A 25,681-nucleotide genomic window follows, 5' to 3' on the forward strand; every position below is an offset into this window, starting at 1 on the left:
ATGAACTAAGTACTACCCTCAGAGCTGTATACATTTTAAATCTGACCTCTTATTAATGATGTGAGGAGTCAGAGAAAATGGAAAAATAAAGAATTCCTATAATTCATTTGAAGTCACATAGGATTTGACAGCTTTGTTTGGCTTTTTCTAAATTCTTTAATGTAGCTATTCTCCATGTATAGCTTTGAACCATGGTGGTTTGGGGCTATACATAATATCTTAACAATTTTCATTATAGGTAATGACTAATATTAACTACAACATGAGTTGTTTACTTGTCAATAAGTAGCCCATTTCTTTGAGGCCCCAGTCAATGTTCAAGTAGAAGTCATACAGAAGGTTGTTAGGTTTTAATCTCTATTCTGTCATATGATGCAAACTCAAGTTTGCCATCTGTCTCTTTGAATTCCTGTTTGAATTTAGGCTGCACAGTTAATACAACAAACAGGAAATTAACTTTCCAGAATGTTTAAGACATGAGCAAAGCTTCCGTTCTTCCACACAGAATCAGGGAAATCAAACTAGTTTAATCATAAAAAACAAAAACAAAAATGAAAACAAAAACAAAAAACTATAGTGTAAGCCTGAGAAGCTCATGTCTGCCATTATGTGGCAAAAGGAAGGAAGGAAGGGTAATAAGACCTGGGAAAGACTCTCATGACTCTAGGGGAGGGACCCTAAGTAAAATGTCCAACAGTGGGGACAGGGGTCTTGTAGAAAGACCTGTCATCTCCAGTAGAAAGACAGGACATCAAGTGGAGGGATGGGGTTGCCATCCCATAGTCAAAATCTCTGACCCAGAATTGTTCCTGTCTGAAAGAACTGCAGAGACAAAAATGGAGAATAGACTGATAGAAAGGAGGTTCAGTGACCATCCCAAATTGGGATCCAGCTCAAGGGGAGGCTCTGATGCTATTACTAACTGCTGTAGTGTGCTTACAGACAAAAGCCTAGCATGGATGACTTCTGAGAGGACCAACAAGCAGCTGAAAGAGTCAGATGCAGATACTTTACACCCAGCCAATGCAATGAAGTCAGTGACCCTTGTAGTTTAGTTAGGGAAATTCTGGAAGAACTTGATGAAGAAGGTGACCCCATAGGAAGACCAGCAGCTTCCACTAACTGGACCCCTGAGATCTCTCAGACACTGAGCCACCAACCAGGCAGCATACACCAGCTTATATGAGGCCCGCAGACACATATATTGAAGAGGACTGCCTGGTCTGGCCTCAGTGAGAGAGGATGCACCTAAGACTTGAGGCCCCAAGGAGTATGTAGTACTGGCTGGGTGTGGGAGTTGTGGGGGTATAGGGACATTCTCTTGGAGACAGGTGGCAAGGAATGGGATGAGAAGCTGTTGGAGGAGGACAGAATGGGAGGGAGATAATGACTGGACTGTAAAAAAGTATTAAAGAAAATAAGAAAATTAATTAATTAATTAAATTAAAAAAACATTGCAAGAGGCAAAAAAGAGACCTAGGTGATTAATGTTTCATGATTAAAATTGATTAAGTCTTCTGTTAGACTGTTTGGGAGAGCTATATGACTTGAAGTTTGCTGTAATTAAGGCAATCTGAAAGCCATTCAGGACATTTTGTGGTCGGAGTGAGAATGTGCTCCATATGGTTCTGAGTGTAGGAAGTATTAGGAAGTGTGCACTTGTTGAAGTAGGCTTGTCACTTGGTGGGGTAGGAATGAGATTCCAAAGGTTCAAGCCAGAACCACTGTTTATCTAGCTCTGCAAGCTGCTGGAGAAACAGATGAGAAATCTGCCTTCCATGTTCCCTGCTATGATGGCTGTGAACTCACCCTTTGAAACTGTAGGCAAGACCCCCATTACCAGTAAAATGTTTCCTTTTACAGATTGCCTAAGTTATGGTTTTAACAGTAATAGGACAGTAACTAGAACAGGGCCAATGTAGGATCAACTCTGATACTGGGATGCAACTTTCAAAACCACAATGGTTTTCTAGTCATTACTGAATAGCCAAGATTTAAAATATAGTAGTCCCAAAAGAGGAACTATACTAGAAAATCATTAGCATATTTGTCTGTCTAAATGGCCAGACCCATCTTCTGCTGCTTGGACAAGGGAAAATTATACTTTCCGAAGTGCATGAGGGAGGGATAGGAAAGAATTTGTGGGAAAATGAATGATGTACCCATTAATGATTCAGTTTAGTCCTGCTGCCATGTCAAAAAAATTCTTACTAAAGGTAAACTATTTGATCTTATGATCTGTGCCCAGTCTCAGCTCATGGAGAAGGTACGATGTTTTAGCAGAAATTCAGTCCAAGCCCCAAGTCACAGTGACAGTTGGCAAGCCCGGGGCCTCTTTGAGAAGAATTCCGCCTATGCCTCCAAGAGCCTGCTTGTCTTCTTTGCTCCATTAGAAATAATCAGTACTAAGTGGCCCATCATCGGTGTCAGCATGACTTTTTTTTTTTTTTTCACATTTGCTAAAAGCTTTTCCCTTGGCCCACTTTGCTTTTTTTTTTCTTTTGTTTCTAAGTTACTGTTTCATTTTCCTCCCGCTCCTGATTTTGCTTTTTCAAAGGAGAAAAAAAAATCTCATCTGAAACAGGACTTACAGATGAATTTCTCCTATCTTCTGGGCAGCCCTCCCCTAAGACCTAGTAACATATGTCACATATGCATTAAGCGATAGACCTATTAGTGGGACATTGTCTTTATATTCAACAGACAAAGAAGAAAAAGAACTCTAATTGCAATAAATTTGCGCTTGTGTGTTTGCATGTGTTCAACAAACAGCTTTCCCTTAAATTGCAATAAGACATGTCATTGAGGCCTTAAATTGCTGTCATCTGAAATGTTTTACTCCCCTCTTTACTTCCCTAGATTATGATCAATTTTTCTCCTGGAATGAATTATTCAAACTGGGTCCAGTCTTCTGAATCCTTACAGCACGATGCCTGAGCACTTTGGGTCTGTTCTATTTAGTTATCATTTGGCACAGTCTGTTTCATGCTGGCAGAAATTCTCTTTTTGTTCTAACATATAATTTATTTCCAAAGTGGATTGTAAGCTTCACAGGATTAAAGATTATGTCATGCCATTCATTCATTTAACAAATGTATTTGAACATCTTTCGAAACTTATTCAAAGAAAAGTACATCCCCGTACAGAGTTTCTATTCTAGTGGAGGGCTACAGAGATTAAAAGTCAGTGTTACAAATACAGGAATAAAAAATATGTTGAAAATGGAAATTAGTATATCAGAAACAAGAACAATATATGAGGAATCAGAAGGATAAAGTGGGGCCTTAAGTTTTCAGTACTATGTTTGTCATTAATGAGAAAGCAGGTTCACAAAGAGAAGAACAGTCTAGGTAGAGCACATACTTTAAAATAGGATCCTTTTGAGTTGCCATTAACTAGCTGATAAAACAGCTAAGGACAGTGAGAGCTCAGTTTTGGAAGTTAAAGTCTGAAGATCCTGCCACTATCCCAGTGTGATGAAATAAAACAGTGGCTATAGGTGTATGAGACTGAGCAAGGTCTGGCCTGGCATATTTATATGAGAGTAATACTGAGCCACATGATGAGCTAGATAAACAGAGAAGGGAGTGTAAACAAAGCAGAGATAAGAAGTAGAGGCAGTAACAAGAACATGGGCCCTCCTGGAGTCAAATGAATAGATTGATTGTATTAAACTAGGGAGTAATAGTATTGCTTATATGTTAAGGGAAATGAAGGCATGACCTTATCTACAGAACTTACCAACCTAGAGGATGATACTTTCAGCGATTTGATGGAGACAGAGTGCTGAATATAAGAAGAGTAAATAAACTTGTGAAGCGCAGTGGGGTGAATGTATGTGTTCCATATTATACAGTGAAATGGTCATCAACATTTGATGTGTTTTAGAAGTATGAACACTGAAATCCAATTGGGATATTGAGTGATTCCAACAAATAGAATTAATATCCCTGTCAATAGGTGACAGGGAGCTGATTTACTTCCCTTCATTCTTGTGAGGGAACTAATATAAAAAAAAAATGTTTAATCAAGTTGTGATCTATCTTCAAGTACAGTGTGAGACAGAAATGTCTCTTCCAGGAATGACTCAGTTACCTAAAAATCTCTTACTAAGTCCCATCTCTTAAAGGTTCTAACACTTCCCAGTGTTGCCACTTGGAGGGGCATTCCTTCAGCACGGGGGACATTATGAGACATTATCCAGGAATCATATGAGACAGATATAGTTGGTTTCTATAGGACCCTATCGATAAGTATTTTCAATAGTTTTATAAAGATTAATGTTAAAAATTGTGAGTGCAAATCTACCTTAACATATGCCATAACTTTGTATATAATTGGAATAATTATTTATCTACTGCTCCAAAAGCAAAATCACTGTATCACAGTGACACCTCCCCCCCCACCCCCGGTACTATACAAAATATATCAAGAATCCTGGTGCTAGTTTCTGTTTTCTAGTTAGTGTGCTGTTGAAAAGGACACTCAATAATCTTCAATCAAAATAATCTGAGCAATGTTATAAGCACCGACTTTGTCTTTTGTTTCACTCTGACCTTCGCCTTGGCATCTTGATGTAGTAGAGCTATCTCTGAAGGCTCTGATTTAGGATTGCTTGTGTTGGGATTACTGAAAGATAGAACACAGAATATAGCTGATGCTACTTCACTCTCTAGGATCCACCTTATCCTCACCCTGGAGGTCATTCACAATCGACAGCAACGTACATTTAAACAAACTCTACTATTTTGATGTATGCCACTGTTGGAGTTGGAGTAGCTATGATGCTACTGCAGCCATTTTCTACATTCGACTTAAACGCTGCTTCTCTCAACTTAGTCCTTTGCCTGTCCAAAGTGTGAGCATATATTATGGCGGAGTCTTAGCTATGAATCTAGTAGTCTTTGTCCCACTTGTTTATCACTGGTTCTGCCATTGTTTCTGTTTTCTACATTCGACCCATGTCTTATCCACCTCTGTCCAGAGATGTTTTCCTATTCTCATTCTTCACTTTGTATATGGTTCCTAAGTTTCCTTTGTGTTGATAACTTTGTATTTTAACTTTATTTTTATGTTTTATCAGAAGTAGAAATGAAGGTGGCTTTTTTATGCTACATAATTGATTGTCTTGGAATTACCATATTTTAAACTTGAAAAACATGAAAGCTGAGTTAAAGAAACTTTGACAAACACAATGATTTTTATTTATTTTATTTATTTATTTATTTATTTATTGGTTTTTCGAGACAGGGTCTTTCTGTATAGCCCTGGTTGTCCTGGAACTCACTCTGTAGACCAGGCTGGCCTCGAACTCAGAAATCCTCCTGTCTCTGCCTCCCAAGTGCTGGGATTAAAGGTGTGCACCACCACCGCCCGGCCCACAATGATTTTTAATCCAACTTCTTTTGTTTTGTTTTGTTTTATTTTTTTGAGACAGGGTTTCTCTGTGTAGTCCTGGCTGTCCTGGAACTCACTCTGTAGACCAGGCTGGCCTCAAACACAGAAATCTGCCTGCCTCTGCCTCCCAAGTGCTGGGATTAAAGGCGTGCTCCACCACCGCCCAGCTAATCCGACTTCTTGTTTTCCACTGACTAAATAAAAACTGATTTTCAGAATCTCACAGTACCTCAGATTCAGAAGCACCACGTGGTTCTTCTTCCTTTCCCCAGTCTCAGTTGATTGGTTTCTGCCAAGTGTCTATCTAGGACAAACCTATCAATAGAACACAAGTGCCAAGGGTATTTTCTGGTAGAAATTTCTTTAAGAATAAAACTTGCATTGTAAGCACTTAATTCACTAATTCTGTGGGGTGCCAATTTTTCTTCTAAAAGAGAATTATCTGGATAATTCAATAGGCAAGTCAAAACAAAACAAACAACAACAAAGCAGCAGCCCTTTCAAGCTCAATCTCTTCACCTATTGAAATAAAGACAATATTTATACCAAAAATTGTTAATGGATAATAAATTGTGTTTACTTCCAATTAGGTCAGTGACATTTTAGAGTACATTGCATGTTGTATTTTGAGATATCATATTTGGCCTGCCCCTTAAGAGCCATGGGCTTCAAAATGAACACATCTTAAGTTTATCTGAAAATGAATGATGGGAATACTATTTCTTTACATAAGTCTTATATGCAAAGACTTCCATAATAGTAACCTATGGTCAATTAATTCCTCAATCTACTGTTTCGTTCTGACGTTAAACTAATTGTGAAGGAAAGGAGGTTATGATGATGTGATTACTTGTGTATCTGGAGATTCAGATAGAGTTCAAGTATTGCCATGCTTGCACTTATAAATCAACAGATTGAATTTCTACTGTGATATACTGATTTGAATTAATGTGAGCTTAGGATGTTCGCAGTCCTCCATATGTTTTAGAGGACCTAAACCGTACGTTAAACCTTCGTCAATATATAAAGCTAAACACCACATTGTTTTAGTTAGGAAGAGAACTAAATTATTCTTCGTAAGAAATGGCATTGCCAGAAAAACAACAGCAATTCCATCTGTGTGGTAGAAGAGGTGTCAAATATGAGATGAAGGGGAGCATATAGAGAAATATCTCTACTACTTTCTCATTTTGACAGATAAATAGGTGATCATTCTTTGATTGATATTTTGTCTAATTAAATGTATCCTAGATTATCATGTAGAAATTCTGTCATTGCCATATAATCTATGTTTTTTTTGTTTTTTGCTTTTTTGTGTTTTTGAGATGGGGTTTTTCTGTATAGCTTGGCTGTCCGGGAAATCACTCCATAGACCAGGCTGGCCTCAAACTCAGAAATCTACTTGCCTCTGCCTCTTAAGTGCTGGGATTAAAGGCATGCACCACCACTGCCCGGCTATAATCTATGTTTTTAATTTAATGCCTTTAAACCATCCATGTGAACTTTGAGGTATATGTAATATACAGAAAACTCTGACTTCCTACTCCCAAGGGAGGAACTAAGACATAATGTTCATACCTTAAAGTGAGTGTATGCTCTGGGCTATACAGTTCATTCTACCAAGAGTGAATATACAGGGGGTAGTTATGTGTTCTCTTAGAAGAATCTGAAATTGGTACAAAGAAACTCTTTTTGCTGAAATATAGAACAAAGAAGCCCAGCAGTTGATGATAGCCACGTCTTCTATGTGAACAGCGGCGAAGAGAAATCTACTCTTGTTAAAACAGAAAAGCAAATAATTTAGGCTCATAAATCTGAACAGAAGGCTGGGCGGTGGTGGCACACGCCTTTAATCCCAGCACTCCAGCCTGGTCTACAGAGTGAGTTCCAGAATAGCCAGGGCTATACAGAGAAACCCTGTCTCAAAACAAAACAAAACAAAACAAAAAATCTGAACAGAAGTGAACACAGCCTGTATCTATCTCTTTCCATTCCAAAAGAAAGACTTAGTTTCCAGAACTGTGGTATTTGAAGGCTCTAAGTTCTCCTTTTCTGCTCACTGAAGCCATGTTTGTTCATAAAACAACCACATTAATTCTTTTATCAAGGTAGTACATGCTAAATTAATGCTCTTATTAAGAAGTTTTTTCCTAATAACCCTATTAAAAATGGGGTACAGAGCTAAACAAAGAATTCTCAGCTGAGGAATACTGAATGGCTGAGAAGCACCTAAAGAAATGTTTAACATCTTTAGTCATCAGGGAAATGCAAATTAAAACAACCCTGAGATTCCACCTCATACCAATCAGAATGACTAAGATCAAAAACTCAGGTGACAGTAGATGCTGGCGAAGCTGTAGAGAAAGAGGAACACTCTTTTATTGCTGGTGGAATTGCAATCTGGTACAACCACTATGGAAATCAGTTTGGTGGTTCCTCAAGTTATTGGACATAGTACTACCAGGGGACCCAGCTATACCACTCCTGGTCTCATACCCAGAAGATGCTCCAACATGCAATAAGGACACATGTTCTGCTATGTTCATAGCAGCCTAATTTATAATAACCAGAAGCTGGAAACAGTCCAAATGTCTCTCAACAGAAGAATGGATACAGAAAATGTGGTACATCTATACGATGGAGTACTATCCAGCTATTAAAAACAATGAATTTATGAAATTCTTAGGGAAATGATGGCTCTGGAGGATATCATCCTGAGTGAAGTAACCCAATCACAAAAGAACACACAAGGCATGCACTCTCTGATAAGTGGGTATTAGCCATGAAGCTCTGAATACCCAAAATACAACCCATAAACCACAAATCACAAGAAACTCAAGAAGAAGGAAGACCAAAGTGTGGATGCTTCGTTCTTGCTTAGAAAGGGGAATAAAATATCCATCTAAGGAGTTGCAGAGACAAACTATGGAGCAGAGACTGAAAGGGCAATCCAGAGACTGCTCTACCTGGGATTCCTTTCCATATTCAGTCATCAAACCCAGACACTATTGGAGATGCCAGCAAGTGCTGGCTGACAGGAGCCTGATATAGCTGTCTCCTGAGAGGCTCTGACAATGCCTGACTAACACAGAAGAAGAGACTCACAACTATCCATTGGACTGAGCATAGGGTCCCCAGTGAAGGAGCTAAAGAAAGGACCCAAGGAACTGAAGGGTTTGCAGCCACTTAGGATGAACAACAATATGAACTAACTAGTACCCGCAGAGATCCCAGGGACTCAACCATAAACAAAAGAGCACAGATGGTGGGACTCATGGCTCAGCAGCATCTATATAGCAGAGGATGTCCTAGTCAGTCATCAATGGGAGGATAGGCCCTTGGTCCTGTGAAGGTTTATGTCCCAGTGTAGGGGAATGCCAGGGCCAGGAAGTAGAAGAGGGTGGGTTGGTGAGCAGGGGGAGGAGGGAGGAAACAGGGTTTTGTTTTTGTTTTTGTTTTTGGTATTTTTGGGGGGGTTACTGGAAGAGGAAATATCATTTGAAATGTAAATAAAGAAAATATCTAATAATAAAAAAGAAAAAAAAGTTTTTTCTTGATACTGACCCATCATCACCTATTCCTAGAGAACAGATGTGTATTTCTAATAATATCAACCATGCAATTTACAATTCTTTGTAAACATATCTATCTATCTACCTATCTATCTGTCTGTCTGTCTGTCTGTCTATGTATCTATCATCTATCACCATCTATCTATGTATCTACCATTTATGTATTTATTTTTATCATATATCTATCTACCTATTGTAATTCTTTGTAAAATGTATTCTTTTTCCTGTAATTCACTCTTCCTGATATACTAACTACACTATCATTTAGACATGCTTTCCTACCAGCCCATTATGCTTTAGAGATGCCCACATTACTATATGTAATTTATTGTAGACAAACACATTGTCTACAATTGTACTATAGTCTCTGTATTAGGATTTTGATTTCTTCAATGCTCTATACTTTTTAAGTACTCTATACTCTCCTAAGACTATATCTACTCTTCTTACCATTGTTTTCATTTTTCCACTACAGTACAAATCATGGAGTCCATTCTACCATGTGTCCCTGATACATTCGACTTTTCCACACCTTCATAATGTAAGCTGCATCTTCAGTGAGCACAGTTACTGATAACTTTGGGGTTGACACTCTTTTCTTCTGGAACAAGAAAAGATAAGATAAAGTCCAAGTTTCTAAAGAGTGACTGTCTGCTTCTCATTTTTACCAGGACATAGGAGTTCTGATAACTATTGTCAGTCATGAGTGTAACCACATAAAAGCTTCTTAAGCTGTTTTGTCAATGTCAACTTTCAATCATATTTGATGTATTAAGTGGCAGGATAAAACCAATAACAGCAGCATTCTGGGACACAGCCAACATTAGAGCTGTGAAGGATCATTTGCTGCTTCATAACTGCACTGACCTGGACACAAGTGGGGATTAGAGGACAGCAGGCTACCTAAACAGCCACTGTCTGGATAGCTTGAGTTGGGCTATCACAAGCTGAGAGGGCAGTGAGAGTGACAGAGGGACAGGTGTACATCTGAGCCAGTTGGCAGGAGACAAAGGAGCTTGCAATGTAGCTATCAAAATTGAACAATGAGATATATCAGTCCCACTGGGGGAGAGACAGTTTACATAGTCAGGATAGAAGGTGATAGATTATGTATAAGGAAATAGAAATTATAGTAAGAAAGAAGAACATTATACAGAACTCCTAACATACCCAGAATGTTACTGGTTTACTCATGGCATCCTTAATAATTGCAACTATTTGTAATGCTTTTAAAAGGTGTACAGTCTTTTGAAAAATAACCAATGCTGTTATAAAGAACCAAAGAACCAAATTACCAAATTCTGAACAAAAGTTTTTATAGTGATCATGTTCACAGAGTTTCTAAAACCTTGTTGTGTTGTGTTGTGGCTTTCTACTTATATTTATTTGCCTAGAGTCAGTCGAGGGAGTTATTGGTATGAAACATTCAGAAGAAGTTATTCCCTTCCTACTAGTCCTGTGGCACAGGCAGAAGCATCCAATTTCAATTCTTCCTTCTTGCAAACAACCACTACAGGGAATATTTAGTCCTCCTCAGATCATGATCGAAAATTCATGTTTCTTATCATTGGCATGATAGAATGTTGGTAATATGTCTTTAATTTGGAGAGGTTAAGTAGTAATGAACATATCACAAAGACAGAATTTCTTGTTTTATCTCAAATTTCAGTTTCAGTATGGGAAATAGTTTGGGACTTTCTGATTCAGTATAGTATGAATATCATCTGAAGATATTATTAGCAAGAGTGCACTGACAAATATATCTCTTCTAATTACATTGACCAATTTTTATCTGCCATGTTTTATCATAATAAATGTCAGTTCATGAACAACATACATGAATATGATAAAGGACCTTTAGATAGAAGATAAACCTGGTGATATTGTATATTTTCCATCAAACCCAGACAGAGGTGATAAGCTTGAGATCGTAGCCAGTAAGACTACATGATATTATTTCTCACACTGTTTTGTAAACAACTTATCTTTTATGTACAGTTTGCCTATGTCCACCCTCACTTCCTTTGGTAGGCCTCTAGAGTCACAAGACACTCTTATGTCCTACTGCACCTTATACCACAACTTTTCTTGTGTTTAATCTAATTTAAAACCGCATAGGTTCATGGGTACACAATATGACTACTTCTGATGTCCTGTTTTGCACTACAATTCTGTGTATACCTTCCTCATTTCCAACTTCCCTCTCTCTAGATTAAAAAGTATGAATCCCATGGACTATTGCTAGATGAGCCGCACATGTACAGGGGATATTTAAGAAATTTTCATAATAAAAAACCAAAGTGAAATGTAATGTGTATCTCAAGAATACCATAGTCAGTTATTTTCTGGAAGTATTTTAAATATCTTTGAAAGGATTTGCTAAAAAGGAAGATATGACATGTGTCAGAAATAGAGAAATCTGAGAAAACATCATTGGTTTTTACTTATAGATATGAAGGCTACATTTTTCACTATCCTAGATAGAAACAAATGAGAAAGGAGAAGGCAGTAGACATATGCATTTATCTACCAGACATCAGAGTGAGATATACCATTGTTATGGATTTCAATATCCTCTTGACTAACACTTGGATTTGCAACATATTCAACTATCAGGGACTTTCATGATGATTCTAATTTATGTCATAACTTGTAATTTCAAGTGTGGTGAAGGTCATTCTCAAATTTGGTATTTCTCACAAGTTACCTTAAATTCACTGTTAAAATTCATGACAAGTAAAACATTAATATTAGCCCATAACAGAGGCACCCATGGACAAATCTAAATGAAGGTCAAATCCCAAGCTCCCTGTTTCCTCTCACACATTGTTTAAGGATAATGTTCATTTTTCTAAACAATTGTCTATAAAACTGTTTATGTAGTATTGCTAACAAGAGAAGCTGAGGTTTTATATAATCTCCAAATATTTTTTTAATTGGGTCTTGACTTTATAGACACGAATGGCAATTCATTGCACTGACATAGTCATCAGACACTCCACTGACTGAGCTAATGTAAAATGACTCGAAGCCCTCCATTCCCAATGCATCATCAGGCTCTCCCATGTTGGCCCAAAGAATCTACTCAAGTAAATTTTTTCCAAGGCAGGTCATTATGAAGTCTTAGATAATACCTCCTGAGAGCCAATAGCAAAAATCACAAAAAGTGAAAAGGGAATTAGCTGTCTGTTGTTTGGGGGAAACAGCCTGGGAAGAATTTTACATTTGGAAGTTAGAAACTTATAGAAAATGCACTAGCTAGTTATTTTCTATATTGTGTACATTGAATGTACATATTTCATCCCCAAATAAAGAATGTCTGATTTATAAAAGGTCTCTCTCTCTCTCTCTCTCTCTCTCACACACACACACACACACTCAAATATTTTAACATATTTTAAAGGGGCATTTTATAGATGTACATAGGTTATTTAGTTTGTTTTGAAACAGCTATTTAGCCTAAAATTTTCTAATAAAAATTTCCCATCAAAATACTATGCTTTGGCTCCTCGTGTATTTTTTTTTTCTGTTAGTTTAAACAAAGGGGTGATGATGAAACACGGAATCCAGAGATGTCATATTTTATACTGATAATTCTAAGGCCCATTTGGTGGGTCTTAATTCACATGCACAAAGACCACATTAACCAAAGTGATAAATAGGTCTGTGTATTTAGCCAGGTGGCAAAACTCTAGTTAACTTGGCTGCTGAGATAGTTTCTGGGTGTAGGAGGAAGATGGGGACTCCCTTCCTGGGGCTAGGGGAGCATGAGCCTACCTGAGCTGTGGTGTGATTGATCTCTGTTGAGGAGTGTGCCAAGTGGAGTGTGTATAAATGGCTCCTTCTGGAATCTCCTTAAAAGCTAAATTGATGGCAATGTCTGAAAAGAGCAGTTCAGACATTTGTCCCTAAATGATAAAGAAAACCTTGGTTTCAGCCACTGCTGGATTAAAGGAAAGTATAAAAACTAAAACCAAAAAAACAATAGTATGCACATAGTAATAGATTAGAAGTAACAGGATGCTCCTCATTTACCAAATAAGGAAGTAATTGCAGTACGCTCTTTTTGTTAGATTTTAGAAACCCATCTGTTCAGTGCTTCTTTTTATAATCAATGTATAAACTAATTACATTAGGGGAAAAGGAGTATTTAATTAAAAGTCTGCTTTAAAGAGTTACAATTCTATTCTGTTATTAAATAATTGGTTGCCAGATTTGTTAGTAAACAGGATTTCTGAAATGATGTTTGCAAACTATTTGTATGAAGCACATGTTTGGTGAAATGATTGTGCCCCTTATTCAATCTAATAGATTTGTTACAGTGCTTCTTTTCCATTATCACCAGGTGAATAGAAAACAGGATTATATGTAAGCTGCGCCAAATGTTTTGAAAGATTTCTCTCCTAGGCAAAGGAAAAATAATGAACTTAAAAATCTTATAGATTTTACAGACTCCTTGTAAGAAAGCATTTTTTTTTTGTATGTGGTAGGTTTGTGTAAGACCATCTTGTAAGAAAAACCTAGCCCATTACTATGTCATAAAGTGCAAAGGGAAGGACATTTGGGGTAGGTAGAGTAATGAAAAGCAATGCACAAAGGAAACACAGAGATAATTTTATAATTAGAGATTTTGTTAAGGTTTAATCTCGTTTTCCTTTGGAGAAAATCTTTCTCCTACCGGGAAGATATAGTCACATAACAATGGGGTGGGATAGTGTAAAGTACACTATGTACCTGTTTGCATGGCCATTATGGAATCCAGTAACATGTACAATGAAAAGCTATAGTAAAAATTAAATAACTGGTGGAATCTTCTCTGGGGGAAGCCTTTCCTGCTTTCAACATCCATTAGTTGCCAACGTTAGCATGGCTAATCTTGTAAATCTTCAGTTCAGGTTTAGGCTGCAATTATATAAGCATGCACATATATGTACACATATATGCATGAAACAACATATAATGAAAAGTAATACATGAATTTGAGAGACAGAAAGGCAGGGTATATAAAGGAGGGGCAAAAATAGGGGGGAAATAATGTAATTATATTACAATCTCAAACAAACAAATAAATAAAATACAATGAAATAAAAATGCATCCCATCAAATATATTAGTGGAATGCTATCAAATATTTCACATACAATAATATAGGAATATATTCATTTTTCTCGGTGCCTTGAATGCATTAGAAACTACTTTGTTGACCCTTTCCCATTTATCCATGATAGTCCAAATTCTAGAATTCAGTGAGGAATCCCTGATAAGACACTGGGGAAAAGGAAAGGCAAGGAAACTGAGCAGACGTGTGGGACAATGAGAGATTATATATGTGGTAGAGCAATTGAAGGCTTTGAAAGCACAAGAGGACTCACTCTAGCCCCCTGATGTAGAAGTTGAAGGAAAGCAAGGATATGAAATCATGATTGCACTTGACTTTCGAACTGCCCTCTAGATTCCTCCTTTCTTAAGGACACGGTGAGCCATTTTTGTTCAACTATTTCCAGGTGAAAAGCAAATGGAAACTGTTTGTACAGAAATGCTGTAGTCCAGAAATGCTTTAGTCCATCTCTATCAGATGCATCTACAGACAGGTTAAAGTGATTATTTCAATGATTATATTTGTCTATGAAAGGAGCTTCTATACAAAACTCATGCACAAAACACACGTCAAAGGAATAATTGAAAACAACATTTCACTCATATTCTCACATAGGAGATGGCAGCTCCTACTAACATCAGTGATTTATTTTTTTCCCTCTTCAATATCATTCCCCAGGGAAGCTGGCAAACTGAAGCCTGTTCCATTAATGCCAGCAGGGATGTGTATGTGTGAAGAGAATAAGTAAACATTTATTGTACCTGATGGCTCAATGAACTATCCACATGAGCTCTTTAAAGACTTGAAAATACTTGGCAGGCTTTGTAGTTAGGATGAGCCCTGTAAGCACTATTCTTGTGAAAATGTCTATTTCTAACTCAGTTGAGCTCTTTCAATACAAACTGTTGAGTTAATCTGTAACTTGATAGCTCTTTTTTCTTTTGTTAACACATTATTCTCCCAAAATGTCCTTTAAACTTTTGAGATTAAGTTTTCTGCCCAAATCAGTGACAAAATATCTTCTAATAACCAACTTAAAATATATGATATTTCCCCATGTTGGCCAGTATAACAACAGTGGTAAATTATCATTTTTTAAAGGCCAATTTAGGCAAGTTTCTTTTTGTGTTTTGTATGTTAATCTGTAGACACTGTGATGTTATTAGAGAGAACTGAGAGCCTTGCAAAAAGATACAGAGATCATAGATTTTTGAATTCAGATCAAAATCCAACACTCATGGTAGAATAGACTTTGCATTTAATTATGACAAAATCTTGTAAAATAATAGGCTAGTATCTGATTTTATTGCATTTATGTAATTTTATGAAGAGATTAGACGTTTAGGTAAAAAACAAAAAAATACAGGCAATTTAAAAGAGTAATTGTTATACATTTTGCTCTATTATCAGCTTACATTTTTACTAATTTTTTGGATCACTAGAATAATTTATCATATTGTCATATGATCACGATTCATTGATGACAAAAAAGAACATTTTAAAATATTTATTATTGGTTAAAATAACAAATTATGGTTTTAGTCTCATGATCTAGCAGACTCCTGGAGTATGCAGTAGATTTTTAGTTGTGGAGTTTGTCTCCATCCCTGTGACCAAATGTAATTATAACAACAGGTAAATGTGTAGATAAGGGAGAAAAATAAAGCACATTATTTATTTATCAATCTTTTCTTGTCCTACTATTGTACTGATTTTCATTAAACTAGTTCTTCATAGGAAGTAGAACCACAGAGAAAGAAATATATGGGTGTTTTACAGATGTAAAAATGAAATGTAGGATGGGACAGGAAATTTCTTGACTTGATCCATGCCACAAAGAATTTCAATCATTCACATTTTAACCATGTGAATATTTTTTAAGGAGCGAGCTTTTGTATATCAAATATTAAATGTATTTCAATACTAAATGCTTTAAATCAATAAACAACGATATTATTTTAAAATAATTTATGATCTGCTAAAATAGATCAGTGATTTGCTATATTTTTACCCATGTTTGTCTAGGAGAATGCTGCATTCATTTATATCTGGTTACATGTAGTGATAATCATAAATTACATAACAATGTTATGCAGGATTAACGAGGCTGAGGCAGGAGGGTCGTGGGAATTCATGGCCAGCTTGCACTACACAGTAAGTTTCAGGCCATGCTATATGACATAAACACAACAGATAAAAAGAAAGCAATTTCAATGCTAGTGCCATGGCACTAAGTACCTACCAGTGACTAAGAAAAGTCACATATCATACTTACATTTCATGATTCTACGAGCTACGCTGATTTGCTTCTACTCTTTTATTTTTTTTCTCTTTAATTAAAGGTCTCATTCGCTTGCAAGAGCTCATCAAAGCTCCATCAAGGTACAATCTTCGACTTAAAATTCGTCAGCTGCCAGCAGATACAAAAGATGCAAAGCCTTTGCTTAAAGAGATGAAAAGAGGCAAGGAGTTCCACGTGATCTTCGACTGCAGCCATGAGATGGCAGCAGGCATTTTAAAGCAGGTAAACTTGACATTGCTTAAATTCTTAGTTACCTTATAAAAACTTTTACACTGTGTTTTAAAGGTAATAATTTAGCGATACCTAATTAAAAAGTCAAAGAAATCACCTGGATAAAATTTTTACGACAGAAAAGCTGACAATTGCTTTCAGTAAATTTGTTTTAGGAGAAGTAAATATTGAAGGCCTTTAACACAGATTTAAGATGAGGGGAAAAAAAGAGTCCAGGAATAACATATCCAGCCAGTAGGATAAAAATGATACTATGAAACAGATTCAGCCTGTTTCTAATCGATGCCTTATGTATGTGCTCCTTTTTCATTATCTCCATAACCAAATTAAAATAGTCTCTCCAAGTCTAATCTCAGAGAGACTTGATGACTTGAGCAGTGTGAACTACCAATGACAAAGCAGAAGTCAGTAGCCCATTGATGATGTTCTCAATATTCATTGCACAATAGATCCTTACCTACCAGAAAAGGACATTTCAAAACCCATTGTTTTGTCAGTAAAATATCGTTATGCCAGCACTATATAGTCCTAATTGCAATCTAGAGAGTAGGAATTATTTAGTAGTCTCTCTTATAAAGGAGGGACCAGTACTGGAGAATAAATGCAGAATTCCCTGCACTTATTGAATCGTAGAATGTGGGTTTGAACTCAAATCTTTATGTTTTCTTTTTTTCTTTTTTGTCTTTTAATCTTATAAAATATTGAACTGGCATTATGGTGGTTTGGGTAAATTTGTAAATTGTGTTTAAGCCTTTAAGCATAAGATAAAATATCTGTAATGGAGAATTATAAAGATTTAGATGACAAATTATATTTCATTAAATATAACTACTAGTAACAAATGTTTGCTATAACATGGTTACTTTATTAAGCACATGCTTGTCCAACATTCCAGTATAAGTGCCAGTTTTACTACAGTGAGATATTTCATTGATTTGGACATAGCTTTAGCTTTATAAGTGGACAATAAAGTATATGAAGGATATTATGCTTGCTGTTGATTTTTGTTTGTTTAAGCACGAGTGCAATGATAGAAAAAACAGTAAAAATGTAAGTGAAGATTTTTCACATAATTTTCAAGCAACCCTGGATCACATTTAGAAAGGAAGCTTTGCTTTACTCGCGAGACAAACAATGGACTTGCACCTGTTTTCTGAGGCTAACAGCAAGCAAGCAATAGATCCCGTTTTTTTTCTTGCATTTGGAAAAATGAGGGAACTTCTAATAATAGAGTGTGTATTCTGCCTCCTTTTGGGTATGTCTATTTCTTTATATCTTTCCTTATGAAATAATATTTAAGTAGACTCAGGGAATTGTCTCCATCAGACTGATCTCTGGGGCATTTTCTTGATTTCTGATTGATGGGATCCAAGCCCAGACAACTGTGGGTGGTGCCATTCCCGGACAGGTTGCATGAGAAAGCTGCCTGGGACTAAGCCAGAGACCACAGGGAGCACTCTTTCTTCATGGTGTTTGGCTCCATTCCTGCCTCCAGCTCTTTCCCTAACAGCCCTCAGTGATGGAATATGACTCTAAGGCAGTGGTTCTCAACCTTCTTAATTGTGCAGTTCTTTTCGACAGTTCCTCATCACATGGTAACACATAACCAGAAAATTATTTTCTCTGCTATGTCATAGCTGTAATTTAGCTACCGTTATGAATCATAATGTAAATATCTGAAGTCTCTAATGGTCTTAGCTAACTCCTCTGAAAAGGTCTTTTGACAGCCCCTAAAAGGTTATGAACCATAGGTTGAGAACCACTGTTCTAAAGAAAAAGTCAAATGAGCCTTTTCCTTCACCAAATTGTGTTGCGTCTAACCAACGAATACAGGATGTGATTTGATGTGGTGTCATGTGATTGTGTGTGTGTGTGTGTGTGTGTGTTTCTGAGATACATCAACATTGGCGGCTGTGGACTACCAAGGATAAAGCATTCAGAGCTGAACAGAAAAGTACTTGAGCTCTCAGAGCGAGTGCTTCATCTAAGAACAGGTCTGGGGAAAAAAGCACAGAATGATGGCCTCAGCTTTACCTTGTTTTCTAAATAGTTTTTCAACATTTATTCAGCCTAACTGCAGTTTATGAAATTCCAAGGAACATAGAACTTGAAGCAGGCTTTATGTCTGAAAGCTTTAAAAGTGAATGGAGCTCAAGGCTGATTGGGGTTCCTCCAAGGCAAGTGGAAGTGCTTTAATCGATGGTCATGCTTTAGCAGCAGATAATCCCACAGCTATTCAGATTTCTCACCGAGAGTTCCCTAGGGCAAAGCCAAGATACTCTGAAGTAAAGAGAAAAAGACACTCACGAGGACTTTCTATCATGTAGGGATAGCGTGATCAAGGACTTCAAAGTTCAGATCAGAGAATGTGAAATAAAGACCTTCAGCTTGAAAATATAAAAGCTGATGCAAATATACCCACAACAGCAAGTTATAAAATAAAATTAATATTAATGTTACTATATTTCTACCTTCACTTTTCTTAAACATGAGCAATGTTATTTCTGAATCTAACTGGCAGAATAAATTGTTTGCAAATTATACTCCTAGATGACAAAATAACCAGCTTGATACTGCAGATTCCTAAGAGTTTGATTTTAAACAAACAATCTTTAGTCTTTATAAAATATAATGTATGTCACAATATATTTTATGGCTTCCCAAATAATACTCATACATAAGAAGATACAGAGTGAGTGGGTATTAAAATAATCTTTGGAGATAATAATCCTCCTGTTTAGCTTTCTGAGGTTACCAGATAATTGCTTATGTTTTTTGCGTATTTTTAAATAATATAGATTATTGTTGATTCTTTGTTCCAAAATCAGTGTTTGGGAAAATGTGAAATAAAGTCATAAACTATTCCAGTTATTCCTATAGAGTTCTCGTCAAGATAATAATAAGCCCATTGCTCCACTAGAATGCTTACGTCAGAAACAAGCCCAGCCTTACCTCCTTACAGTGTGCTCTCAACCCTAGCACCCCAGCACAGTTTCCCACGCTGCCCCGAAATGCTAAGAGTTACAATTCATGAAGGCAATGGCAATAATTTGTTTTAGAGTTCTTAGTTTTTTTTAAAAGAGTAAACATCTTTGAAAATATACAATATATTCCTTTATAAAATGGCATGGATAAATATATAGGAATAAGTCCAAATTGAATACCAGTAGCTTGTCGTGATTAGAAGGGAGTTAATACAGACCACAGGATCCTAGTCTCTGTCCACTAAACATTGAACAGTGGTACAGATTTAAGTGGATTTGGATTGGGTAAAAATGTTCTTCTCTCCTCTCCTCTTCTCTTCTCTTTCCTTTCCTCTTCTCTTCTCTTCTTTTCTTTTCATTTTCTTTTTCTTTTTTTTTTAAATCTCTGATAGGAATGGGACCACCACTGATATTTTCTTGTAAGGACACACTTCCTTCTGCCAGCGCTCATCATCCTTTCCAGACCAGTGGTGTGATTTCAATTTCCTTTTCAGTTTAAACCCACTGCATTATTATGTTTTGTTTGTTTGCAAGATGAAATTTTATCATTTTTTTCATTTTTTATTGGTTATTTTGTTTATTTACATTTCAAATATTATCCCCCCTTCCCAGTTTCCTCTCTCTCCCACTGACTCAATGAGGGTGCCCCCCACCTGCCCATCCACTCCTGCCTTAGTGCCCTAGGGTTCCCCTATTCTGGTTCATCAAGCCTCCACTGGTCCAAGGGGCTCCTCAGCCAGTGATGCCGGATAAGGCAATCCTCTGCTACATATCCAGCTGGAGCCATGGGTATCCCTGTGTATTTTCTGGTTCATGGTTTAGTCTTTGGGAGCTCTGGGGTGGGGGGATCTGGTTGGTTGATATTGTTCTTCCTATGAGGTTGCAAACCCCTTCAGCTCCTACAGTCCTTGCCCTAACTTCTCCATTGGGGTCCCCACACTCATTCCAATGTCTGGCTGTACATCTGCATTTATATCGGTCCAGCTCAGGCAGAGCCTCTCAGGGAACAGCCATACTGATTCTGTCAGCAAGCATTTATTGGCATTAGCAATAGTGTCTGGGTTTGGTGTCTGCAGATGGGATGGATCACTAGGTGGAACAGTCTCTGGATGGCCTTTCCTTCAGTTCCTGCTCCACTCTTTGTCCCTGCATTTCCTTTGACAGGAGGAATTCTGGATTAATAGTTTTGAGGTGGGTGGGTGGCCCCATCAATCAACTGGGGGTGTGTCTAATCCACTGGATATGCTCTTCATAGGTTTTATCTCCCCTTTGTTGGGTATTTTGGCTAGTGTCCTCCCTGTTGGATCCTGGGAACCTCTTGGGTCCCTGGCATCTTGGACTTTCCTGTGGCTACTTCCAGTTCCCCTTTCCTCATTCATTTACCCTACACAGTTTCTCCAATGTGTTTCTCATGTGGTCATTGTTTCAAATAACTTTGCTATCACATTGAGTGTCTCCAGTTTGTCTTTTAGTCAGGTATATGCCCTAGTTTTCTGTCATTGCATATAGTAGTTGGACTTAGTATATAAAAATTTTAATAGAAATTAAATTATTCAATACACTTAATTTAACTTCTGATGTACTTTAGGGTTATTAATGATATTTTTATTTGTGCAACTCATTTTTTATTTATCCCTTATTTTTTATTTATCTATTTCTTTACATTTTGAGCTAATACTTTTAGAAACAAGTATAATATTTGGCTCCCCTCAATTGATCAGGAAAATGAGAAGACTCCTGCACCTCTCACTGGCAACAAACATTCTTGACTGTAACATTTAATATAAATGTTTAATAAGAAAAACATGCCTTTATTTTGCTTAAGATGACCAGGGGTTATAAAGTTGTAGAATAATTATTAATTCAAGAAATAGAAATGGGCAATTTTTTCTAAGTTACATTCCTGTGTTTGTTTGATTTTTGCCAATCTTTTATCTATTTTTAATTATTATATGTGTTTTAATTTTGAAGTGGCTATTTTTTTTCACTGAGTGATTCATGTTATAAGTTATAAATTTTATTCAATTAAATTGGTGAATTCCTACCTATGTCTATTAAGCTTTTTTGTTCATTGCACACAAATTCTAGCTGAGAAAGCTACTTAGCAAATGATTTTTGCATAGTTAGTAGTGTGGGGGAGACTATTCGATGAGAATACTTACTTTTAACTAGGAGCTCTTCCTTCAGCCTACAACTACATGGATTTTTGGTTCTCTCTGTCAGTTATTACTCATTTCTCTTACTTTTGTGAGATGGAAATGACAGGCACATTTCTCATCACTATAAATTTCAATAAAAAAAGAACTTGATATAAGATCATTAACAGTCAAAAACTGATAAGCAGTATTTAAAAAAAGGGAAATCAAGCTCCTTTTCATCCAATCTTTGAACAAAGCTTAAAATATTATGCTAATTACCCATGCTGTTTTTAAAGTTATGATTTAAATTTCCTTAATGTTACCAACATGACTAAGGTGCAGGGGAAAAAATGCTATTTTGCACTATTTTTTTTTTTTTTGCAGCTCTTTCTTCTAATTGCTCAAGGAAGATTATTAAATAAAAATATGTAATATACTAGAATATTTCCATTGAAAATATTAGAAATATTAGGAACAAACATGTTAGTTTCAATTTTAATGCCATTAAATTGTAATGCTGTAAGCCTTACAATTGCAAACATTCAAGAAATAAGAAGTAGCTTTGATGTCAGAAAGATTAGTTCACAATTTCTGTAATAACAACTAATTTTTTCTTACTAGTAAGTAAAGCTCAGTGTTATCCCATTTCATGCACCAGGAATAATTGAGTTTAATTTTTTATCAAATTGTACTATTCTATCATTACATGTAAACTAAAATAATATATTTCACATTATGTACACCTTCAATGTTAATCTTTTTATTTCTTTTAATTCTTTACCTCTTAGGCGTTAGCTATGGGAATGATGACAGAATATTATCACTATATATTTACGACTCTGGTAAGTAATTTATGAAAACATTAAAAATACTATAGATTGTATTATCATGACTCTTAAAAAGGGTGGAAATGTGTTTTTGAATGAGAAGTAATATAATGAATAACATATTTATACTTTGTGCTTATTTGGATTCCACCTGGAAGGAATTATGAGACAGAACTAATAACTCTTGCAAGGAAGCTGATGATTTTGAAATAATATCATTTCAAACATCAATTGAAAGTATTATATGTCTGTTTTATGTAACCTCAGACACTTTCAAAGTATAATGGATTTGAAAATGACCTTGCTAAAAATTAAGTGCATTAGGCAATCACCATGACTTATGCTATTATCTCTGCTCTTTTTTGTTTATTTTTGTTATTGATATTGTTGTTTATTGACTAGTTCTTATGTTTGTGTTTTTGAAAATCAGGCTTTTCAAATTGTTCTTTTAGTTGATTAAACATTTTCTGTGTTTAAAACAAAGATATTTTAGTGTTTTAAGTTAATTTGCTTTTATTCACATTTAGCAAATTACATGTTACCTTTATATTTGTCTTTAAATACCTATGATATCGTCTTTATTATACGCAAAAATCTGTCTTTACTTTTTTTGAGTGGTGTTAACCTGGCCTCCCTTCTGTCCCCTCCTTCTCACTTCCCTTCTATCCTTCCTCTAATACTCTTGCTTTCTCTCTCTCCCTCCTTACCTTTCTTTTTCCCTTTTGTTCTGTTGAGATATAGTCCAGATGGCTTTGAACTTGGAATCATACCCATCGAATGAGTCCTAGGATTATACGAGTATATAATGAGGCCATGCTTAGCTTGTATTTCTTTATCCGTACAATTAACAAGTCTGATTTCTCTTGTGAACTGCAGTGCCCTCTTTTTTCACTAATCCTTTTTTTTTCCCATTTTCAATTTTCAGTGTCTATTCCATTTTCCTTCTGCCTTTATGTTGTCATAACTTTAATGATCAATTATCAACTTTGGTTAAAAATAATGACAAAATACATGTGTGTAATACTCATGGTTATTATAATCTAATTCTAAATGGTGTGGTATTAATATAAATTCAAAACATTTATAAATTAATTTATTATTTTCCAAGTCAATTACTATTTGATTGCATTTAAAACTTTAGGCATTATTATTATTATTATATAATTCATAAAATTCTACTTGTTTTTTTCTCTGCAGTTTCTACAGCAGTATTGTTCTCCTATTTTTTTGATGAACAGTTCAGTCAGTGTTCTTGCTCATTGTTTAAAATGTTGAGCTTTCTTTCCTTGCATTGGGAATTATTATTAAAATCCAGTTGTTCTCCAGATCTTTCTCTGAGGACAATGATTCTCCAGGCAGGATTCTTGACACAGCAGCCATTATGTTACATAAAGACACCAAGACTGGCTCTACTATGGCACTATATCACATCTTCCTTGACAAATTTTACAGTGCAGAAGAAACTTGGTAGTAGGAAGGAGAAGATGGAGAGGTTATATCACCTTATCATACAGTTCTACATAATTTTATTGCAATTTGATTCAACAAAATTGTAAAATTTTGAGAAAAATCAAGTCTCATACTTATGAAAAGAATAAAACAATTATTTTAGGATGGTTATAGCACAAACTACTTTACTTCTCTACTTATTCAGTTCTAACCCAACTTTCCCATTTTCTTTGGTCTGATTCTCCTTTATGAATTCTGTTTTGCAATAAAAATGATTTCAGACAGTCTCTAGCAAAGGATCATGTTTTATATCTTCTCTCCTCTATTTCTACTCAAATTTTGAATGCCCTTGGCACTATCAAATACCTTAGCCATTTTTTAAAGGCAGATGTGTAAATGGACAAATTCCTTTATTTTACAAGTACATGGTAGAGACTCATTTAAGAAAAAAAAAAGATAGGTTAACCAAGCAAAAGTATATACATTATTGCATGTAAGTTGTCACTGACATGGTAGGCATAGAGAGAGGGGGCTCTCTCTTTTTATGTTGTGGTTTGCTGAAGAATAGATAGCTGTTCGTCAATATGTTCACAAAAAAGTGTGGCATATTCTAGCAATAGCAAATTAGATGAAATTTAGCAAAATCTCTTTATTTGGATTCTTGTAAATCGTAGTAACTCTTAAATCTTCTATAGGGAAGCAATCTTCTATAGGGAAGACCATCCCTCCACATTTTTGTTATTGATAAGATTGCTTCTTTGAAGTTTTCACAAGCATTTATCACACATTCTATTTCTTCTTTCCACGACCTTATCGTTTTCCTACCACTATAACTCCCTGCCATCTTGTATGCAGGTCTCTTTTCCCTGTTCATGTCTTTCTGTTTTGTTTTGTGGCCTGTGGATTTATTTTAATTAGGACCATTTGAGTGCCAGTGATTTTACAACTCCCACAGGAATTTAGCCAGCTCTGTGTTTGCTACACAACTAAAGCAATCGCTCAAAATCTATCAATAGTCAATGGAGCAACAGTAGGTGCAGTTCCTTGTTCATGATTGATGATTGGCAGGTCTCGTCTTATGCAGGCCTAGTATAAACAGCTACAGTTTCAGAGGCGATACTTGCAAGGACTGTGCCATGCCTTGAAGCGAGCATTTTAACAATCCTTCATTCAATCTTCAAACTCCATTCTTTTAGCTGTCGCTCTCTTGCTTTGTGTTTCCTGAGTCTCAGAGGAGGTGGCCTAAATGTCCTGTTTAGCATCAGACACTCAGCAGCCATTTAGGCTAAGTGCCTGGAAGAGCCTGGAGTTTCCGCATTCTGCACTGTTCACGGTCTGGAAGCGCTGTGCCAGCAGTGGATAGCGTGTGGTAGAGAAAAGGGGGCTCTTCGGAGCACTTTTTAAAGTATGTAGACCACAGTAATCCTTGTATAGCCCACTCTATGAAAGTTGAGGGAAAGTTGGACGGTAACTTCCTTTTACATTATTCGCTTTCTTTTATCTTAAAATATTTGTTATGCTAAACTTCTTGACTTCGTGTACAGTGGCCTGTTTCACAACTCAGATCCCATTCACTCTATGAAATATCATTCACCATAAAGATTACCAAGGGCTTGTTTCTTTTTAACTTCAATTTTGCTTATCATTTTAACTATTTTCCTTTGGTATATATATATATATATAT

The 25,681-nt window shown here is 36.1% G+C and overlaps 1 protein-coding gene across 6 annotated transcripts in view; it reads left to right on the forward strand.

Annotated features, from left to right (window-relative positions):
- Grik2 (glutamate ionotropic receptor kainate type subunit 2) overlaps positions 1-25,681 on the forward strand; it is a 626,777-nt gene that overhangs the window by 235,958 nt on the left and 365,138 nt on the right. For all 6 annotated transcript variants that reach the window (XM_031346615.1, XM_031346617.1, XM_031346618.1 and 3 more), the window contains 2 exons: positions 16,409-16,590; positions 22,510-22,563. In XM_031346615.1, the coding sequence (XP_031202475.1) occupies positions 16,409-16,590; positions 22,510-22,563 (236 nt within the window). The remainder of the gene's footprint in view (positions 1-16,408; positions 16,591-22,509; positions 22,564-25,681) is intronic.

This window comes from Mastomys coucha, unplaced genomic scaffold, assembly GCF_008632895.1.
Source record: "Mastomys coucha isolate ucsf_1 unplaced genomic scaffold, UCSF_Mcou_1 pScaffold3, whole genome shotgun sequence".
In the NCBI taxonomy this organism is placed as follows: domain Eukaryota; kingdom Metazoa; phylum Chordata; class Mammalia; order Rodentia; family Muridae; genus Mastomys; species Mastomys coucha.